This window comes from Geotrypetes seraphini, chromosome 6, assembly GCF_902459505.1.
Source record: "Geotrypetes seraphini chromosome 6, aGeoSer1.1, whole genome shotgun sequence".
Taxonomy (NCBI): domain Eukaryota; kingdom Metazoa; phylum Chordata; class Amphibia; order Gymnophiona; family Dermophiidae; genus Geotrypetes; species Geotrypetes seraphini.
In genome coordinates, this window is record NC_047089.1 from 91,063,355 (window position 1) to 91,086,734 (window position 23,380).

General features: G+C 43.2%; 1 protein-coding gene across 4 annotated transcripts in view; it reads left to right on the forward strand.

The window, feature by feature from the left end:
- The window catches only part of KLF12 (Kruppel like factor 12), a 568,201-nt gene that overhangs the window by 396,497 nt on the left and 148,324 nt on the right, over positions 1-23,380 (forward strand). For all 4 annotated transcript variants that reach the window (XM_033949555.1, XM_033949554.1, XM_033949556.1 and 1 more), the window contains one exon: positions 857-992. In XM_033949555.1, the coding sequence (XP_033805446.1) occupies positions 857-992 (136 nt within the window). The remainder of the gene's footprint in view (positions 1-856; positions 993-23,380) is intronic.

The window sequence follows — 23,380 nt, forward strand, 5'->3', positions numbered from 1 at the left end:
GGTGCTGGCATTTAAAGTTAGATGATGACTGTACTGTCTAAAAGTTGACCCCTATATAAATATGCAAACAAAGCTAAACCAAAGCCAAAGCAAGTAAATGCATTAGCTGGAATATATTACATAGTTTGGGCTTGCCCTGTATCAGTAGCATGGGATATTGCTACACCTTGGGTTTTGGCCAGGTACTAGTGACCTGGATTGGCCACCGTGAGAACGGACTACTGGGCTTGATGGACCATTGGTCTGACCCAGTAAAGCTATTCTTATGTTCTTATCAGATAGCTTATAAATGGAATTGTGAATTAATTAATGTATTTATTTATTTATTTTAAAATTTATTTCCGCCTAACAACTAGGCGGGTTACAACTACACATACACAGTTCATTTATACATAACACACATTAACACATAATATCCTTTCTTCTTTTATATTGAGCTCAGCAACAAAACTCCTTCACAAACAAATGAATCTTAAGCATTCGCTTAAATTGTTCGACATTTTTACATAAACATACTTGTCCTGGCAGTAAATTCCACAATCTGGCCCCCTCCTATTGAGAAAGATGCCTGACTTATTGTTATTATATAAGATCCTTTTTATCAAGCTGCGCTAGAGGTTTTTAGTGTGAGCCGTTGTGGTAAATGTTCCGACTCTCATAGAATTGCTATGAGCATCGGATCATGACCCTCATAGAATTATTTTGAACGTCAGAGCACTTACCTTGCCCACCCACACTAAAAATCTCTAGCACAGCTTGATAAAAGGAGGGGGGGGGCAGTGTTTAATTGTGTGTATTAATGTTATTGTAGTTTTATACTAATTTTAATCCTTTGCGTAACTTTTTTTTGTTCCAGCACAAATGGACCCCCGGGGCCTGTCTCCCGTGCAAATTAAAAGCGACAGTGATGATGATGACTTGCCAAATGTGACCTTAGACAGTGTCAACGAAACAGGATCCACGGCTCTTTCCATAGCCAGAGCAGTGCAAGAGTGAGTATCATTTTCCAGGGCCGTGATAAGCCTTGTTAAGAGGTTCAATAGCTAATGGAAATACCACTCATCAGCTGTTCAGCAGATCTATCATCCTAGCTTTGGGCTGTATGCATTACTGAAATCTTTCCATTTGGTTTAATTCCCTTTCAAATGTAATTCTCTACTTGACTTGTGCTCCAGCTCATAAAATGAGGTGCAAATCCCATTTGATAAAGGTGCATCCTTTTTCTCTGCTTTCTCAGTTGTGTTTAGAGGAGCCTCTTATGAGTTTTGAATTAGTCTTAGGACAATAGTGAGAAATCTCTTTAAAGTGTGTTCAGCAGAATGCTCTGAATTGATAGGTGCGCACTCAGGATGAAGGGAAAGTAAATCGTTGAGAGTAAACTACAGGCAGGTATTAGAAGTCTAAAATTAAGTCATTGAACTGAGAAGCGAGCCTTTAATATTGACAATGGCTTTGAAATTTTCAAGGATGTGAATATATGGTTTTTTTTATAGTGTGCTAAGGAAGATGAAAAGGAGGTTTTGAGCTGGATTTTCTGTTTTCAGTTTTTGAAAGGCCCTGCACTTATTCACAGCAGTATTGGTCATGATCTTTTAGAAAATAGTACAAAGTGATATTCTGAGATGTGCTAAAATGTTGTATGACTGGTCATGGCAAATAGTTTTTAAAAGCATCTGCAAGCTATTAGTCTGTTTTTTTTTTTGTGGCTTTTGAGTGGTTTAACCCACTTTTATCATTTCAATAAAGTTTGTTTTTTTTATTTCTGCAATATATTTTTAAATGCATCATTCCATCAACCACCATATTTCAGAGATGTAGGAGATATCATTAGACAATCAAAACTTAAAACATAAAAAAAGATAACTACATCTCTGTATAGACAACTTCATGGCTGTACTGCAGAGCTGTATTTCAAGCAGAGGCTCTTATAGGAAAAGGGGGAATATTCTGCCTTCCATCTCTTCCCCTCTCTCCTCCAGATCACTCTCTCCAGACTTTTCTCTATACCTTTACCTTTAGGGGGTTGGTTTCAAGCAGAAGCAGCAATTCCTAGACAAGAATTCAGCAAAGAGCAGTGCTCCATCCTCCTCTGCTGCCCCCCCCCCCCCAACACACACACATTCACACAACTTATTTGTGAATTCTGGTTTAAGGAGTTGCTGTTTCTCCTCAGGGCTGACCTTCACTGTGTGGAAAAGGAGCACTGCAGCTTCCAGCCTAAAATGAAGCATGACAATAGCATGGAGCCACTCCTGTGCCTATCAAAATTTGCTACTGGAGGTAGTTAACTAAGGTTTTTGGGTTGTTGGGTTTTTGTTTTTTTTACTAAAGGTTAGCACATGTTATCTGCCATAAGACCCATTTTATTCCTATGGGCTCTGTTGCAGAAAACATGAGTAAAAGATCCTCTAAGTTATCTACGTGGGTGGTAGTGGATACATGGAACGCGCTTCCGGAGGCTGTGATAGGCAGGAGCACGTTACAGGGCTTCAAAGAAGGTTTGGATAGGTTCCTAGAGGACAAAGGGATTGAGGGGTACAGATAGAAGTAGAGGTAGGCTATAGGGATAGGAGTAGAGGTAGGTTAAAGAAATAGTCAGGGACCACTGCTCAGGCAATAGGCCTGATGGGCCGCTGCGGGAGCGGACCGCTGGGCGAGATGGACCTCTGGTCTGACTCAGCGGAGGCAACTTCTTATGTTCTTATATGAAACCTGAGAAACCTAGTAAAACTTGAGAATGACTTCTTCAAATAATTGTTCACTTCGCAATCAGGACAGCATTAAACAATTTTGTGCAACAGGACCACAAGACTATTGTTAGAGGGCTTTGGGTACCATTTTCAACCCAGATACCATTGAAGGAAGAGTGACTAAGGAGGTCTTCAGGAGGCACCATAGTTATCAGGTTGTGGGAGATTTGTGAGGAGGAGGTTTTAGGGACTGGGGGAGTTGTTTGATATGGAACTGGTCCACTAAAAAAAAAAATGCAAATTTTTCTTTACTGCACCATACCTGAATTTAGGGACTGATTAGTATACAAATAATCCAATAGTTAAAGTATCAAGACACTTCAAGATAATAACTGCAACAAGATATACTAACCCCCCTCTCCCTTCCTTTTACTAAGCCTGCAATAGAAGATTTTACCATAGCCCGGAGTGCTAAATGCTCCGACACTCCGACACTCCGACACTGATTGGCCAATCAGACCTTAGACTTAGTAGGGATGGGCGGACCCGCTATTCCTAAGGCCTGATTGGTCCAGGCTTCTAGAGCCTGGGCCAATCAGACCTTAGGCTTCGGCGGGATGGGCCGGGAAGGGGCGGGCCCGCCTCATTTCGACGAGGCGTGCCTGCTTGCTCGACGTGCAAGACCCATCTGTAAGAATAGGTTTGGTGGAGTGGGGGTTGTTAGCGCCGGGGGGGGTGCGTCTTCGGGCAGGAGGGATTGGGCACCCTCCTGCCAGCGACCGATATTGTCGGGGGGGGGGGGGATCGGTAATGTCGGGGGGGGCGGTCGGTAGTGTCGGGGGGGGCGGTCGGTAGTGTCGGGGGGGGTGCGTCTTCGGGCAGGAGGGTTTGGGCACCCTCCTGCCAGTGATCGGTCAGGGGGCCACGGCCCGCTATACTTATAGCGGCAGAGAGATCCCTTGCCGCGATAAGTGTAGCGGGCCGTGTCTAATCTAACCCGATTCTCTAACCCGCATCTGTAACATGGACGCCGGTTACAGAATCGGGGTTTAGTTTAGGCCGATTCTGAATAGGACGCCTCTCCCGGGCGTCCTATACAGAATCAGGGCCTAGATGTCTTGCGGGCCTCGCCTTCAATATAGGCGGCCTGCCTGGGGAGCATTTTTTTTTTTAAAACGTGCATCCCGATTGGCTGATTAGACAGCTGTAGGACGCCTACAGCTGCCTAAAATCGGGACACACTTTTAGAGAATCTGGGCCTTAGTGCCCCGGGCCATGGTAGAAACCGCAGCTTAGTAAAAGAGAGCCATAATGAGTTAAAAATATATCTGAAAACAGTCTAAAATGCAACATCATGTGCCCCAGTTACTGGCACACCATCATATATGCATTTCTGAAACCACTGTAGCTTAACAAATAAAATAATTTCTTCAACCAGTCACAGATTATTACAATGTTTTCACTAATAGGTTTTCCATTTTAGAAGGAATAGCCAAATATAACTGAGATTGTTATCAAAGAATTCTCAGCGGAACATTCTTAACAATGCAGTCTTGAAAATAGGTCAGTCCAATATTCAAGAGTTTTAAAAATAAAAGTTAACATTTTGAAGTAAATCCTTAGATCCAAGGAAGCCAGTGTAAGGAAATCAGGAAGGATGTCACCCTGTCCCATCATTGGCACCCTAAAATCATTTTGGCTGCTGGATTTTGCAGTAATTGCAAGCATCTTAGGACTTTATTTTAAACTGATTAAAATACCAACATTTGCAATCATCCTTTGCTGTGTACATTTAAGGGCTTCATATAGAAATACCTTCAAAATGCTGGTATAGATAGTGAACCCATGTGAAAAAATTAGTAGTTTACAGCTAATGGTATTCTGTAAGTATGCACCTAGAAGGGATGTTGCGTACTTTAGGCCTAAAAAATCGTCACTGATCATAATGGCACACACCATATATACTATAGAATCATGCTTAGTGGAGGCCAATGCCATATGTATGTTCTTATCCTTTGAAAACACTTGGCTAACAACCTGGCACTTCTGAAGCCCTTAGAAAAATAGTAAAAAGGAACAAAAGCCGAATGAATGTATATGATACTGCTTTTGTAGAAGATGAAATAATGTCAGTATCTTACTATTGACTTCAAGATATACTGTTTTAGTGGAGGAATGCGGCATAACATTTAGGCGCATCCATTTAGGTCAAGGAAAACCAGGCCTAAATACTTGTGCCTAAGTTGTGTACAGATTAGGTGTATTCTATAACAGTGCGCCTAACTTTTAGGAACACCAACAAACTGCTCATGCTCCTCCCCCTGGCCACACCCCCTTTTCAGATTCACACATTAGAACTGATGTCAGCACTTTATAGAACGTGCCTACCAAGGTGTGCGCATAACTTCTAATTGGTGCCAGTTAGCACCAGTTATTTGGTGTTCATTGCCAGTTATTGGCCAACTGGTCGTGTGAAACAATTAAGTTGGGCATGCAAATCGACTTGTGGTGCTATATACAGAATTTGGGCCTTTGCGTATGGGCATTCATATAATCGGAGTTTGGCAGAGTATGGTCAGGACACATTACACATGTAGATGATATCTGGGAGTGTGTGATCACCTGAAAGTTAACTGGGCACCAGCCAATATTCAGACTAATGGATTAAGTTAGGACAGCCTTTTTGTTGTCCAAATTTCATCCACTTATTTGGCACTAAATATCACCGCCAGACAGTGTCTGAGTGGTCACAGGCAATATTTAACAGGCCAGCTCAGGGTTTAACTGTACAGGTGCTTCTCCTGCCTGGTTAGACCCTATTGAATATCGGGAACCTTTACGCTTTAACAAAATAGGTGTTAACATTTAAAACCAGCTACATGACTGGCATAAGTGCTCATACATAATATAACCATGCATTTATAGTTTATTGTTTATATTCCGCTTTTGACCTGATAAGCCAGTATTACATAAGAATATGACACAAGAACATAAGAGTTGCCGAACTAGGAAAGACCAAAAGTTGATCAAGCTCAGTATCTTGTTTCCAACAGTGGCCAATCCAGGTCACAAGTAGCTGGCAAGATCCCAAAAGAGTAAAACAGATTTTATGCTGCTTATCCTAGAAATAAGCAGTGGATCTTCCTAAGTCCATCTTAATAATGGCTTATGGACTTTTTAGTTTACAAAATTGTCCAAACCTTTTTTAAACCCTGCTAAGCTAACTGTTTTGCCACATCTCTGGCAACGAATTCCAGAGTTTATTACACGTTGACACCCTGATTCTATATATGTTGCCTTAAAAATTGACACCAACTAGTGCAGCACTAAGTGTGTTTCTATAAAAGTTAGGTGTACTGTATAGAATTGCGCTTAGCATCGCCTTAGTGGCCTTAGGCATCGCTAGGCATCCTACGTTTTACGTGCACCATATTTATGCTAAGGTTTTCTTCACCTAAATGCCTGTGCCTAAGTTAGGCAGACATCGGCCCATATGCTATAATCATGTGCATAACTCAAAAACACACCCACAATCTGCCTCTAATTACGCCCACTTTAACATAGGTGTTTTGGACAAGGCTCTTAAGTTTTATAGAGTCACACCTAGCAAGTTGTGCGCTTTTCAATTAACTTCAATTATAAGTTAAGTGCCTATATTTAGCACCAATTTAGACTATTAATCAAGTAAGTTAGGCACCTACATCGGCTAGGCATTTTCTAGAATTTTCTCTAGTTTGTTTTAAATGTACTACTTAGTAGCTTCATTGCATGCCACCTAGTCCTAGTACTTTTGGAAAGAGTAAACAAGCAATTTATGTCTACTCATTCCACTCCACCCAAATCCAGTATTTTATAAACCTCTATCATACCTTCCTTCAGCCATCTCTTCTCCAAGCTGAAGCGCCCTTGCTACTTTAGCTTAGGGAAGTCATCCCATCCCCTTTATCAAGAAAAGTAGGCACTCCAAATAAGTGTGTTCTCGGCACCTAAAAATAGGCACTTCTTCATAGAAATACCCTCAGAAGGAGAAAAATCCTAAGAACATCTGGTCCAAAGCTTCTTTTGAAATGAATGGAATTAATCAATCAGTCGGTCATATTCTGCAGAGGTCATTTCCATGACCTACAGTACCTCAGTTTGGTGTAATCACTTTCCAAGGATATCCAAACAGCATTATTGAATCTGTTCACATCTTTTTTTCAGATTTTCCTGGCCCATTCCCTTTCCTAGCCTGAATTCCCTTTTTCCCCTACAGCAGCCTAAACAAGCAAAACGTAGGCATGTATAAAATTCGCAGTATGTAACAAAGGCTTATATTTCGGGATTTGGTGATCTGACAAGCAGACTGAGAAGGCTGTGGTGGCACAAACTGTTAAAAAAATTGCAGGCATAACATGCTAAAGAGAACATTCTGGGAAAAAGACTTATTATTATTGAACAGTCCAAACATTTGTCCTTTTGTTTCCTGTTGCTTTAAGATTTCCGGTTATAGCCTCACAATGTATTTATAACATAAGATACCACAGAGATAAATATTTAATGGAGAGCAGGAAAACATGTATTTTAATCACAGCTCATTTATGAAGCGAGATGGCCAAGATCCAGCCTTTCTTCCCCCTGTGGCCTTGAGGTAGCTTGTAGAAGAGTATGAACTCACTCACAGAACTTTTGAGCATAGTCCAAAGATCCAAACTCAGATCACAAGACTCCCAGTTGGAAAAATAGGTCATACTTCTTGAGAGTACAGCAATGACTCTGGCACTTTCCGGCTCCCTTGATATCCAAAAATAACGCTGTTTCCAAGTGCACATATAACCTAGGGATGAAGATGCTTTCTCTTTACATTTGCTACATAGTAACTGACAGCAGATAAAGACATGAATGCTCCATCCAATCTGCCCAATAGTCTCACACATTATCAAGTCATAGTTGTCTTTTTTTCTTTAATATTTCCATTAATATATGAGATAGTCATATGTGGTACGTTGTTACATATTAAACCCCCCATAGATCGCTATAAAGGTCATCTCCTCATAATTATGACTGGAGTAGTAATGCAGATGATAACACAAAATTGGAAGAACTATGATCGTCTTAACTTCTCTTTTTGGTGGGCAAATTTATGCTCCACATATAGGAATGAGAAGATAAATGTGGATATATTGGGGCAGGGTAATATATTTAAATTGATTTGGGGCCCATTGGCATCTTATATTACATCAGGATCGTTTTAATTTGATTATTTCTATGCACATCCAGGGTGGGTGGGAGGGTGGGGTGAAAATGTTTGTTATTTATAATGATTATTTATTGGAAGGGAGGGTGGGGTAAATTGATTGTGCATAAATACTTGTAAGTTGTATGTGCTTTTACGCTTTATTGTCTGTTATTATCTATACATTGCACTGTTAAATTTTTGAAACTTAATAAAAAAATATTTAACAATAATATTTCTGGGCTATAGAACGTGGAAGACAACCATTTTTAGGTTCCCACTACTGGAGTTGCTGTCAACGCTCACTCCGGCCTATCCTAACTATCCTCCTGTTTGTGGATTAAAGACCCTATTGTTTGCCCAGCACTCACGTTCCAAATCATTGGAGATTCCATAGAAGCCCTCCCTAGCCCATCTTAAACAGAATTGTCATATACAAGACACAGACCATGCAAAACTGAAACAGAGAATAAATGATGGCAAATAAGGTCCAAATATCCCATCCAGTCTGCCCATTTGCAGCATCCACTATTTCCTCCTCTCCCTAAGACAGGGGTGTCCAATGTCGGTCCTCGAGGGCCGCAGTCCAGTCGGATTTTCAGGATTTCCCCAATGAATATACATGAGGTCTATTTGCATGCACTGCTTTCATTGTATGCTAATAGATCTCATGCATATTCATTGGGGAAATCCTGAAAACCCGACTGGATTGCGGCCCTCGAGGACCGACATTGGACACACCTGCCCTAAGAGATCCCACATGCCTGTCACATGCTTTTTTGAATTCAGACTCAGTTTTTGTCTCCACCACCTCTACCAGGAGACTATTCCAATCATCTACCACCCTTTCTGTAAAAAAATAAAAAAAGCATTTCCTTAGATTACTCCTTAAACCTTCTCACTCTGGAACTTCCTTTCAGGTGAAAGAGACTCACCTCATGCACATTTATGTCACACAGGTATTTCAACATCTCTAGCATATCTTCCCTCTCTCGCCTTTCTTTCAAAGTACACATATTGAGATCTTTAAGTCTTTCCCCATATACCTTATATAGACCACTGACCATTTTAGTAGCCTTCCTCTGAACTGAGTCCATTCTGTTTATATCTTTTGATGGAGCAGTCTCCAGAATGTACACAAGCAATTTCAAGATACGGGGGAGGTTCAGGGGTGGGGGTTGGGAGGCCAGTAGGGCCGGGGTGCATCCAGTGGCAGGATAGAATGGCATCCTTCCTTATGACTTTGCTTTTTTAAATGAAGGGGAGCAGGGGAAGGGAGGGATTGTTGGGGGGCCTGGCCGGGGAGGGGGGTTAAGTTCATAAGGGGGATGTTCGCTGCAAAAGGAGGGAGTGGGCATTCCTCCTGCCTCTTTTAGTACCAGAATCTTGTGTGTGTGTGTGTGTGTGGGGGGGGGGTTATTGGGGGTGGTAAGTTTGGCAGGGGGGTTCACCTATAGGTTGAAGTGGGCATCCCTCATGCTGGTCTTCAATTGAGGGGGCAGTTCAGGGGTTCAGGAGGGCTGGTGGCCTGCGGCAGGAGTGCTGGGGGGGCATCCCTCCTGCCAATTGCGGTTTTCATGTCACGTGTCAGCGGGGGTGGGGGGCGTCATGGGGCTTTTTTCTTCTTTTTTTTAATGGGGCAGATATTGTGCTTGTGTAACACATACACATCTGTGCCATTAAAAAAGAAAAAAGCCCCAACAGTTGAGTTTCCCCTGCCACTCAGCTATTCGGGCTTCCCCAAACCGGCTCTGCAAGTGTCAAAGTCGTTCTCAGAGCGACTGGTTGGTCAGGATAACAGTGAACCTCCATTCAAATCATTTGCATGGAAACTTGTTGAAAATTTTTTTTTTATAAATCTTTATTCATTTTTTAAACTCATAATAAGTATAACACAAAATATAATCATTTTATACTTTAACATTACTTATTATATCATCAAATTATAGCTCTCATCAAATATCTCCCCTCCCTTATATCCAGCAATTAATCATAAGCCGAAGAAATCATAAAATATTCCCACCCTCCTACCCCACCCTAGATATGTATGAACAAAAGGGAATTAATGTTTATCCTATGCAATACTTTCAATTTTTATAGTATCTTGTTAATGGCTCCCAAATAACCTGAAATCTCTTATAATTTCCTTGCTGTTCCACAATCGACCAAAAAAAATTAGCCAACAGCAACTCAAAAAGTTTTAGAGATCGTGTTTAATGCATCTAGCCCTCAATAAATTCCATTAATCACCACACTCTGTTATCTGTCTATCAACCAGTTTCTAATCCTGTTCACCACTTTGAGTCCTAAATTCAGCCCTTAAAGTTTATTCAAGAGCCTCCTATGAGGTACTATGTCAAAGGTTTTGCTGAAATCTAAGAAAATTGCATCTAGTGCACATCCTCAATCCAATTCTCTGGTCACTCAATCAAAGGACTCTTATCAGATTTGTTTTGCACGATTTACCTTTAGTAAAGCCATGTTGCCTCAAATCTTTTAACTTATTGGTGATGAGAGTTTGGCATAGTGATTAGAGTTACAGCCTCACTGCTCCTTATGACCCTGGACAAGTCACTTAATCCTCCACTGACCCAGGTACATTAGATAGATTGTGAGTCCACTAGGACCAGTGACGTACCAAGGGCGGGACGGGGTTGCAGACCGCCCTGGGTGCCAGCCCTAGGTGGGTGCACAGGCAACCGGATCCAGAACCTCCCATGCTGCTCTAAACGGCTCCTGCACCTCAGAGTGGCTGCCATACTTATTCTGAAACAGAGTCGGCGGCTGCGCTGAAGTGCAGAAAGGTCCCGCAATGACTGCTCCGGAAGATGTAGTGATGTCAGAGGGGGTGGGCCAGCAGCCTCAGTCATCGCAGGACCTTGCCACAACTCCCTGCTTCTTTTGGCCTACACCCTCCGACGTCACTTACATCTTCCGGAGCAGAGGCAGCAGAAGCAGTCATCACTTGACCTTGCTGATTTGGAGGGAGAGAGGAGCACAGAAGGGTGGTGGAGGGAGAAAAAGGGGGTCAGGGTGGTATGGAAAGGTAGTGGAGGGAGAGAAAGGGGGCAGATGCTGATGGAATTGTTGTGTAGGGAAAGGAGAGAGAGACATAAGGGGGAAGGATACTGGATGGTTTTGGGTTGGAGGGAAAGAAAGGGGGCAGATGCTGATGGAAGTGGGGGGAAGGGAGAGGAGAGTGAAATGCTAGACCATGGGGGTGTGGGAGAGGAAAGGGAAGAAGAGGAGAGAGATGCCAGACCATTTGAGGAGGGAAAGAAAGAAGATGGATGGGGGTGAAGGGAGAAATGGAAGAGTAGGCATAAAGTTTCTGGAAGGGGAATAGAAGGAGAGAAGAAGCCATATAGAAGGGGCAGAGAGAGGGTAGACAGTGGATGAAAGGAAGAGAGTGTCAAGAAGATGAGGAAAGCAGAACCAGAGTAGACAAGGTAGAAAAAAAATTCTATTTATTTATTTCTTTGCTTTAGGGGAGATGCATCGCTGTTTCTGTGGTGTTGCATTGTGTGCAGAGTCCAGCTTCTTGGTGGTTCAATTTAACATTTAACATTTGGTGATTCAATTTAACATTTGACTATGTATTTCTATTTTAGCCCCCCTTTTACAAAACTGTAGAGCATTTTTTAGTGCTGGCCGTGGTGGTAACAGCTCTGATGCTCAGAATTCTATGAGAGTCTGAGCTGTTACCACCATTGCTAAAAAACGCACTATAGTTTTATAAAAGGGGGAGGGGTTAATTTGTTATTACATATTCCATTCTAGGCGAAGGTGTTTTCTGTGTTCTGTGTGTTCGAAAGACATGGTTTTCTGTTAGGATTGACTGTGCAGGATTGATCTATACTAGTCTGGCTTGTTTAGTTTTATAATAGGAATATTGATGTTGTACTGCTCACTGCCTTTTTTCTAGGTACACTCTTGTGTGACCTGTGGATTGTTACTAAAAATCATGTTTTCCATATAGATGGGGTTAGTAGGGGGGTCAAAAAATGATAGGCCTTGGGTGTCACATATGCTAGGTACGCCACTGACTAAGACAGATAGGAAAAATGCTTGAAATACCTGTATGTAAATATTAGAACATTCAAGACACGGTTCCTTCTCAGAAGAGCTTACTATTACATTACATTACATTAGAGATTTCTATTCCGCCATTACCTTGCGGTTCAAGGCGGATTACAAAAGAGTTATAAACGGAGGGTTACAATGGAAGATCATTGGAGATTTCTAGAGGAGGTAAGGATTAGGATAGGTAGAATCTGTGAAATCGGGAGTAAGTGGGAGGAAGGGAGGTAACTGATAAGACTGTTTCAGGGATTTCTTGAAGAGTATAGTTTTTATTTCTTTTCTGAACATCTTGTAGTCTGGAGTGGTTATCAGTAGGTTGGAGATTTGGTTATCTAATTTTGCTACTATAGTTTTTTCTGTTTGGTTTCTTTGATTGGAGGGTGTGTGAATGGGGTGTATGTTTTTCTGTGTCTGGATGAGGTTGTTTGGATAAGGCGGTTGTTCAGGTAGGTTGGGCCGTCTCCGTTTAAAGATTTAAATAGTATGCAGTAGAATGTAAATAGTATTCTTTCTTGAATTGGTAGCCAGTGTGAGTTGATGTAAGCTTCTGTGATATGGTCGTGTTTTCTTAATGAGTAGATGAGTCTCAGAGCTGTATTTTGGATTTTCTGTAGTTATTTAATCATTGTTGCAGGGCATGGGAGGTATAAGATGTTGCAGTAATCCAGAAGGCCTAGGATTAGGGATTGAACTATGAGTTGGAATTGGGTTCTTTCGAAGAATTTTAGGACTTGTCTTAGGTTTCTCATAACTGCAAAAGATTTCTGTATTGTTTTGTTTATTTGTGGTTGCAGGGTGCAGCATCTGTCTAAGGTCATTGCCAGTAGTTTTAGGGTGGTTTGAATGGGGTAGTTGATTGAGTTGATTTCTATATTGGTAATAGTTGGGACTTTGTTATCTACTTAAGACTGGACTGTTCCTCCAAGAACTTGTCCAAACCTTTTTTAAAACCAGCTATGTTAACCGCTGTTACCACAACCCCTAGCAACGTGCTCCAATAATTAACTATTCTCATCATTATCATCAAAAACTTAATTGGACTTCTGGTTTTGATTCATTGGACTTGTCCCATTTTTGCTACATGAATTTGTATCTTTCTGTGGCTGTGTCATGTTCCCAACTCCAGAATATTCTTGCAAATTGAGTTTAGATGCTATATGATCTGATCAAAAGGTTTTCTGAGATCAAACACATTTCATTTGTATGTTTGCCTTTTCTTTGGGGGGGGGGGGGGGAGTTTACGGTTTCAGTATTTGGCTCTGGGAGCCTCTGGCTGTCGGTGTTGGGGTGCATACTTCTGTGTCCTGGGGGGACTCATCCCCCTCAGGAGAGGTTTGCTGATGGGGGCTGCAGTGTGTATTTGCAGCAGGTGTGGGAGGCAGCTTTTGGCATGTGATGGTGCGCTGTGGCTGGCAGTGCCTTGGGTTCATCAGGACCATACCCAGGGACCATCTTGTCGTCTCTTTGGAGTGATCTGGTGTTCTTGGCGAGGGAGCTCGTGGATGAGTTGGGGCTGCGGTGTGGTCGGTTAGGCTCTGCGATTTGGCTTGTTTCGCAGGCAGGGGTAACGGGGTGCGAGCAGAGTTATGCTTCAGTACTTCTCAGTGAGTGACTCCTTGCGCCGGTGCTTAGAGGCCTTTCTGGTAGTTATGGAGGTTGTGGTAGAGTGCCGGGTGGCAGAGGCCTTTTCCATGGTTGGAGGGTGAGGTCACGTGATGGGTTGCTCTAGCTTGAGGGGTTACTGGGGTGTTTGATGGGGTGAGAGTGTAGTGGGGGGGTTAGGAGGTGTGGAGTGTTATTTGTATGTTGGGATGGAGCTGCTACTGCTGCCAGTTTTCACAGGGGCACATGCCCTTCGGGATATGCAGTTTAGTCATGCAGCTGTGTGGTGGTCAATGCTTGGGGTGTGTTGGGTGAGGTCACTCCCTTCTAGATAGGAGGTACTTAGGGTCTTCTAGGTGCCGAATTGGGCTGTTCTGGGTTTGTGCCATATCCCGGGAGCTAGGGGTGCCGGAGTCACACAGGTGGTCCTATGGAGGAGTTCTGGAAGTGGTGCTGTCCCCTAGCTGGTAGTGGCTGGTGTTGGAGAATGGATATGGGGGTGCCACTGAAGATCTAAAGATTAATGGGTGCTTTTGGTGGAGGAGCGCTTCAGGGGGATGAGGTCAGTTACTATCCTTGGGAACCTTTGGATCGCAGCTTTGTTTTTGGATGGGGGGGGGGGGCGCTTGTAGGTTAGAGGCCTGTAGTGGTAATCCCGAGCTACAAGGTTTTGGCTCATTGGAAGATGAGAAAGTATTTGGTAGTGAGCTCAGTTGAGTGGTGATGCAGCGGGTCAGGTGATCCTGAAAGGGGGCAAGGATGTCCATTTGTATTCCCCCCAGGCTCATCAGAGGATGAGCAGTTAAGGGGAAGTGAGCTCAGATGAGCGGATATGCTTTGAGACAGGTGACAACGGAATAGGGGCATGGAGGTTCATGCCATTCCCTACGCTCTTGCTGACGTGGTGGGGTCAGGGGAATACAATTTTGATTTTGTCAAATTACAATGTTTTGTAGCTCAGGAGGTGAAGCAATTGTTAATTGCTTGTTTATTTGTCCCAATAAACAAAGCTGCGGCCTGGTTATACCATCAATAAAGTGTCTGTGGTTTATTTATTGTTGATGATATTGCAGGATTATATGAGATTTGATACGCAAGTAAGAAAAGGGGCTTGGTGATTATGGGAGTAGTGGGGGTGGAAGATAGGGGTGAGGGGGGGGGGCTACAACTTGGCCATTCCAGATCCATATATTAACACATTTCATTTGTATACGCGCCTGTTTGCAGCCTTCTCAACATGAGATGTCACAAATCTGCTGCTACATTCAAACTGCAATTGTTACGTTAATGTTCAGCTTTAGCAAGTTGTTTTAAATTTGACACTAAAAAGTTAATTGAATGGTTTCACTATTAAAACAGATGTACTAAATGCAATTTACTTGGAGGAGAAAAAGATCAGCAGGGGACCATACAGATGAGTGTTAGGGGGCAGGGGTGGAGGCAGTTCTATTCCATGCGCTCAGAGAGAATAATGTAGAGGAGCAAAGACACAAAGATCAACCACGGAAGGAGTGGAAAAACATAAGGATGGAATTTAGACAGCCTGAAGAGTACAAAAACGTACAGTCATATATTTTGTACATAAACCCAGGACGATAGTACATGAGAGGGAGGGATATGCTGCTGATTACTAAGCAAGAGTGCGTGATTCAATGGTGAGAGGTGCCATCGACTTATGTCCGAGACCTAGCGGCTTGATGAACATCATCAAGTTTTCATGGCAGAATAGAGAAGTAGATTGTTGGGCCTTTTTTTGTGCACAGTATAAATTCGATGTTGTCGCCATTGGTGTATCAAATGTGATCCTCTGCCTTGAACACTGTCTAACTGCTGCTGCTGCTGCCCAGATATAATGGTAGTCATTTCTAATTCACTAAATGTTCCCAAACACCATGGTTAGGTGGTAGGGTGTATAAGATGACTAATAGCCAGAAGAAATTGGGCAAACTGAAATGTCCACATTTTGAATGGGGAAAACATGGGACATGAACGTCTATATAGCAGCATTCTTAGAGAATGAATACACAGAGCAGAGGGTCAGCCTAGAGCTTACCTCCCCTTTTATGAAGCTGCATTAGTCTTCTTTTATCGACCGCCGCGGTGGTAAAAGCTCTGACACTCATAGAATTCCTAATACCGCCATGGCTGGTGATAAAAACAAAACCTAATGTAGCTTCATAAAAGGGGGCCTTAGATCAGTAGACTGTAAACTAAGGGACTCAGGTTAAAATCATAATTTACATCATCTTTTTTTTTTTTTTTTTTTGTAATTGTGAGCTCTCCAGGAGCAAAAAAATACCTACAGTACCTGAGTATACACCATTTCATAGCCTTCAGGCTTATAGGTGTCATATATTTAGTTACAGTAGATATTTTTTCTGTTTCTGGAGGGCTCACAATTTTTTAAAAACAAGAGCTAACCTGGGATTTGAACCTAGGCTCCTTAGTTTACAGATTGCTGCACTAACCACTAGGCTACTCCTCAAACATGCTTTCTATTTTGTTAAGAATGCCTATAATACCTGAAGCTGTCTTAGATCCTGGTATCCCCTTCTAGTTTCACTTTTAGAGGAGAGGGAGGGGGACCTTTTGGAATATTTGAATTTCTCTCAACAAACACCGGGAGATTAATAAAGTGTCATGCCTTAATCTCTCCAGTGGACAGCTGCTCAATCGGAGCACCTTTTTGTAACCTGGACATTCCTAAAACTGTTCTAAATAAGGATATGCTTCTTTTTTAACTAAACAAAAAGACAAGCGAGATGCCCAAGAGTTCAACCAATGGGCAAACAGAGAACCACAACAAGCTGGAAGGAGAATGGAGTGAAGAAAGAAAACCTATCCCCAGAGCAAGGAAGAACACAGCTTAAGACACAGTCATTTGTTTGTCGCCTGAAGAAGGCACCTAAAGATGCCGAAACTGGGATTCTAGTTAGACCTTATCTTCAGCACTGTGACTTTATTTATAATTTCAATAAATAATCCCATTGGTTGAACTCTTGGGCATCTTGCTTGCCTTTTTGTTTGGTTGACATATATTGAGGCAAGGACTCTTCACTTTTTGGTTTTGTATATTTGTCTGTTTTTAGACATAGATGTTTCTTCCCCCTTTGTAGTCGCTGTTTGACATCCAGATTTCAAGCCGTCCCACCTAAAACACACCCATAGACTATCCCCTTACTGTTTCGACATCCCTATTCTACATTTGCAAAATTGGAATTTGGAAGCACATGGATGTCCGTTTTGGCCTTTTGAGATGTCCATCTGCTTCAAACATGAGCACCTTAATGTACAAGAGAAGCACATTTTCACTGGAATAGTCTTTGGACAGATTCAATAAATAATGCTCAAATTTAGGTCCACGGAAAAATCTATACTTAGTGCTATTCTATAAAGGATGCTCTGAACTGAATGTGCTTTATAAAATAAACACAGACCCATATTCTATAATTGGCACCTAACTTAAGCAGCAAAGCCATTTCTTATAAATGTTTAAAAAACAAAAATGTAGGCAACTACTGGCGCCTAAAAAAGGGCACCTGCATTTATGATGCCCATACCCCTGCAGGCATGGATAACACTGAAAGTGGTGTTAAGGGTCATAAAATGCCTCTGTAGCCACGATTCACATGAAAGGTAGGCACTGAAGCCGTGATTATAGAAATGGTGCAGTTGCATGATTGACATGCAATTGGCAGCCATTTTGTAGGTGGCTGCCGCCTATTGAATCTGGGCCCAACTTTGGCTTTGAGAGCTTATGCCTGTTGAAATCTGATGTAAAGCAGTGTGTGCAAGTTGGGCACCTAAAGTTTGGGAATATTTCTGCCTTGCCCATGCCCCTCCCATGGCCACACCCCCTTTGAGATTGTGCGTGAGACAATTTAGGTGCACAGTTATTACATTACATTACATTAGTGATTTCTATTCCACCATTACCTTGTGGTTCAAAGCGGATTACAAAAGAATTGTCATGAAGTTACAAGATATATAGGCGGATTACATAAGAATTGTCGAGAAATTGGGTATTTTGAACATTTTAGATTTGATAGGAGACAGTGTGGTAGGTAGAGCTTGGGAAGGAACTGGTTGTGTTAAATAGGTTTTATGTATTTTTTGAAGAGTAGAGTTTTTGTTTCTTTTTTGAAGGTTTTGTAGTCAGTGGTTGAAGACAGCAGATTGGTGATTTGTCTGTTTAGTTTTGCTGCTCTGGTGGCCATTAGGTTGTCATAGTTTTCTTCATTTGACATTTTTGGTTGGTGGGTGTGTGAATAGTGAGTGGGTTCTTCTGTGTCTGGTTGAGGTGGCTTGAATTAGTTGGTTGTTCCAGTAGGTTGGGCTATCTCCGTTGATAGCTTTGAATAGTATGCAATAGAATTTGAAGTATACTCTTGCTTGTATTGGGAGCCAGTGTGAGTCGTGACATGCCTCTGTGATGTGGTCATATTTTTTCAATGAGTAGATGAGTCTTAGGGCTGTATTTTATATTGTTTGTAGTTGCTTTATCATGGCCGCTGGGCAGGGGAGGTATAATATGTTGCAGTAGTCTATTAGTCCAAGGATAAGAGATTGTACCAAAAGTTGGAATTGTTTTCTGTCAAAGAATTTTTGAATTTGTCTTAGGTTTCTCATAGTTGCGAATGACGCTTTTATTATTTTGTTGATTTGTGGTTGCATGGTACAGCCTCTGTCAATCAGTACTCCAAGAAGTTTTAGCATGGGTTGAATGGGGTATGAGATCGAGTTTATTACTAGGTTTGTTAAGGTTGAAGTTTTGCTGTTTTCTAGGAGGATGAAGTTTGTTTTGTCAGAGTTAAGTTTTAGTTTGTGTTCTGTCATCCATGTTGCTACTGTTTTGAGTGTTCTGTGTATTGTGCCTGTCATGGTGGGCTCTGGATGGTCGAAGGGGAAGAGAATAGTGATGTCATCTGCATAGCTGTATGAGGTTATACCGTTTTGGCTAGGCAGGAGCTGAGGGAAGCTATGTATAGGTTGAATAGTGTGGGAGATAGAGGTGATCCCTGGGGAACTCCGCAGGGGTTGAACCATGTTTCAGATTTTTCTTTCTTTGTTTTAACCCTGTAGGTTCTGGATTGTAGGAAGCCTTTAAATCATGAGAGTATGCCTGAGATTCCTATGGAGTCTAGTGTTTGTAGGAGGATGTCATGGTCTATCAGGTCGAAGGCTGCGGAGAGGTCTAGTTGTATGATTAGGATTTTCTTGTCTGTACTGAGATGTTGTCTAGTTTGTCCATGAGTGTTCTTAGTAGGGTCTCAGTGCTGTAGTTGGTTCTGAAGCAAGACTGTGTGGGGAGGAGTAAGTTGTGGTTTTCTAGGTATGAGGTTAGGGTTTTAACTACGAGGCCTTCCATCAGCTTGACATACAGTGGGATTGAGGCTATGGGTCTGTAGTTGGATGGTTGGTCCTTTGTTGCTTTAGGGTCTTTTAGTTTCAGATTATGATGATTTCGCTGAGGTCTTTTGAAAAAAGTCCATCTGTGAGTAAAGATTGTATCCATTGTAGGAGCAGGGAGCGGAATAGTGTACTTGAGGTTTTCAATAGGTATGGGGGGACAATGGTTAAGGTCACAGGCTGCGTGACTGCATTTATTATATAGTTTGTTGAAGTCTGACCATTGTATAGGTGAGAAGTTGGACCAGGTTCTGTCTGCTGCAACTGATTCTTTCTCTGTGGGGGGATTTTAGATCTCTTCTATGTGTGTGGGAATTCCATTGAACGTGGCTCTGATGTTTACGATCTTGATTTTTAAGTATGTGGTTAAGAGGGTGGCAGAGGGAGGGGGCGGTTGCTGTTGGCTAGTTAGGGAGTGATGTCTGTGAAATCTTTTAGTAGCTGGAATAGCTTTTTTCTGTCTTGGGGTCCTTCTCCTATTTGCTTTGTGTAGTATGTCTTTCTTTTTTCTTTCAGTTTTTGTTTGTATTTTTGGTTCATTATTCTCCATGCTGTTTTTGTGGATTCCTGGCTGCTTTTTCTCTATTTTCTTTCTAGTTGTCTGCATTGCCTTTTGAGTAGGAGTAGTTCGTTGTTGAACCACATGTCTGATTTTCTGTGGATTCTGGTTTTGGGTTGTTCTGGGGTAGTACATCCAAGGTTGCTGTATTTAGATGGCTCCATTGTCAGATGAAGTCTTTGGGGGTGTAGTCATGGATTATGGTGGGATCGATATGTTATTTTTTGAGTAATTGGAGTGCTTTTGTTGTTGGTCCAGTTGATTTTGAAGGAGTAAGTGTAGTGATCTGACCAGAGGGAACGGTTCCATTTTCCGTTTGGATCTCTGGTTGTGTGGGTTGTTGGGACATGTAGGCTGCGATGTCAAGTTGGTGTCCTTTTTCGTGAGTGGTTTGAGGGTCTAGGATTTTGTATGTTAAGGCCTCGAGGTTTGATAGTAAGGTTTCTACTTGTTTGCAGGATTGGTTTTTAAGGTGGAGGTTGAGGTCTCCTAGGATTAGGTTGTAGGTTGTCGTTAGTGAATTTCGATATATAAATTCTTCAAATATTGGTTTTGCTGTGTTCCAGTTACCTGGGGTTATGTAGCAGAGCATGCATGTTAGTGTTCCTCTGAGTGAAGTGCTTGAAAGTTGACAGGCTAGTAGATCCATATATGGGTTGGTTGTTTTGTCTTGTATTTTTAGGTTTATGGTGTTTCTGGCTATGATGGCAATTCCTCCTCCTCTTTTATTTTCTCTCCATACCATTGTTATTTTGTGGCTCTTTGGGCAAACTTCAGTTATTCTGGGGTCTGAGTCAGAAGTAAGCCAGATCTCTGTGAGGAAAAGGCAGTCCAGGTTTTCTTTTTCTATCCAGTTTTTTATGTGTTCTGTTTTGGGGCCTATGGCTCTGATGTTCACATATGCACATGTGAGAGTGGTGTAGTCTGTTGGTTTGTTGTGAGTTGTTTTCGGGTATATGAGTGATCTTTGGTGGGGTTCTTGTTGATTTTGAGGTGGGTTGGTATCAGTGTTCCCGCTAAGCTGCGCTGGCGTGCGCTGGCGCACAGAATATTACATCGCAGCGCACAAGTTTCACGTCACAGCGCACACTCGAGCGGAGGTGAGAGGAAGCGGCGGCGGTCTGCCCTGATCGCCTAAGATGCAGCAGCGGCGGCATCCCCGTAATTTACGGGGATCATGAAAGGAGCCGCCGCTGCTGCATCTTAGGCGATCAGGGCAGACCGCCGCCGCTTCCTCTCACCTCCGCTCGAGTGTGCGCTGTGACGTGAAACTTGTGCGCTGCAATGTAATATTTTGTGCGCCAGCGCACGCCAGCGCAGCTTAGCGGGAACACTGGTTGGTATGTGTATGTCTGATAGTTTGAGTTTCTGTCTAATGTGAGTCGCCAGGTTAGTTGGGTAATTCCCTTGGAATTTGCTATAGTTGGTATTGGGGAGATGTTGTTTGCTTCCAATTGGTTAGGAGCAGGGTCAGTAGGATTGCTTGTGGGTATTTTGGTAGTGTGGTTATCATGGTGGTGTTAAGTGTGGTGACTATTGTAGTAGAGGGTAGAAGTGGGGAAGATCTTTCCCTTCTAGGCTTGTTGAGAGTTGATGGTCTCTTCCGGGTCTGTGGAAGGAGCGGGTATTTTGTGTTTTTGAGTTGCTGAGCTTTCCAACAGGCTCAGCGATTAGTGGCGATGGGGAGGAGCGGAGTGCTCTCCCACGCCCGAGTCCCTTCTCAGTTCATCAATGTAGGAGGGTGGTAGGGTCCGAGGAGGCAGTAAGGATTCAGACTTGAATCTCTGAGCCTTCTAACTGGCTCAGCGACTAGCAGCGGTGGAGAGGGGTGGAGTGCTCTCCCATGCCCGAGTCCCGTCTCGGTCTGTCGATGGAAGAGGGTTGTAGGGTCAGGAGAAGGCGGGAAGTGTTCAAACTTGAGTCGCTGAACTTTCCAACTGGCTCAGCGACTAGCAGTGGTGGGGAGGGCAGAGTGCTCTCCCATGCCCGAGTCACGTTTTGGTCCATCGATGGCAGGGTCAGAAGAAGGCAGGAGGGTTCAAACTAGAGTCACTGAGTCTTCCAACTGGCTCAGCAACTAGTAGCGGTGGGGAGGGGTGGAGTGCTCTCCCACGCCCGAGTCCCATCTCAGTCAGTCTATGGGAAGGTGGCAGGGTCAGGAGAGGCAGGAGGGTTCAAACTTGAGTTGCTGAGTCTTCCAATTGGCTCTGCGACTTGCAGCAGTGGGGAGGGGCGGAGCGTTCTCCCACGTCTGAGTCCCATCTCGGTCCATCGATAGAAGAGGGTTGCAGGGTCAGGAGAAGGCAGGAAGTGATTAAACTTAAGTCGCTGAGCCTTCCAACTAGCTCAATGACTAGCAGTGGTGGGGAGGGGCGGAGTGCTCTCCCACGTCCGAATCCTGTTTTTGTCCATCAATGAGGAGGGTGGTAGGGTCAGAAGAATGCAGGAAGGATTCACACTTGAGTCACTAAGCCTTCCAACTGGCTCAGCGACTAGCAGCGGTGGGGAGGGGCGGAGTGCTTTCCCACGCCCGAGTCCCGTCTTGGTCCGTTGATGGAAGAGGGTTGCAGGGTCAGGAGAAGGCAGGAAGTGTTCAAACTTAAGTCACTGAGCCTTCCAACTAGCTCAGCGACTAACAGTGATGGGGAGGGGTGGTATGCTCTCCCATGCCCGAGTCCTGTCTCAGTCCATCTATGGAAGAGGGTGGCAGGGTCAGATGGAGGTAGGAAGGAGTCAAACTTGAGTCGCTGAGCCTTCCAACTGGCTCAGTGATCAGCAGTGGTGGTGGGGGGTGGAGTGCTCTCCCACGCCCGAGTCCCGTCGGTGAAATAGGGATGCAGGGCCAGAAGAGGAGTGTTCCTCTTAGGAAGTCTGTTTTTCCCTTATTGAACTACCTGTGATCTTGAATAGATGATGCACGAGCTTCTAACCATTTTGATGCAGGTGATAGAAAAATAAACTAAAATAAAAATTTGAAATGGTTTGGTCAGGATGTCTTGTAGAACTCGAGCAAGACCAGCAAGCATCGAGCTCTTGGTCGTCGATCTTGGACTCACGGTTGGGCAGTGGGTCGGGTCGCTGTAGTGGGAGATCCAGGAGTTGTCGGGGGGCAGGTAGTCATCGGGGCAGTTATATAGAATAGTTATATAGTCATTGGGGCAGTTATATAGAATAGAGCAAGTAAATCCATGTGCATATCCACATTAGTGTCAATTAATGCCAATAACTGATTCTTAATGTGAACTGACTTTGCTGTTACAATAGTAACCTATCTATGGTGCGATCAAGATTTTTCCAGGTTACTCAGAGGCATGAAACTCTACAAGGAAGGGGTATACCCTCCCAAGAATGGAACAGAGTTTACTTTCCAATCATTGTAACTGTTTCAATAAAGATCACACTTCAAGCTAGGATACAGATAAATAAAGAATGTATCACAATTTTTCAATGCTTCAATGTGTCATTGCTTTCTTTTCTTCATGAATAGTGTTAAGTTAACATCACTGAAACTGGGTAAGTTATAAAATAATAACTTAACTTTATGAAGGGTTTGGGGTGCCACACGAAAGGCTGCTTAGGAAGCTGTGGAACCACGGGGTGGGAGGGGATGTGCACAGATGGATCAAGCACTGGTTGTCGGGTAGACTGCAAAGGGTCGGAGTGAAGGGCCAATATTCTGACTGGCAGGGAGTCACGAGCGGTGTGCCACAGGGATCGGTGCTGGGGCCGCTACTCTTCAACATATTTATCAATGACCTGGAAAAGGAGGCAAAGTGCGAGGTTATAAAATTTGCAGACGATACCAAACTGTGCGGTAGAGTT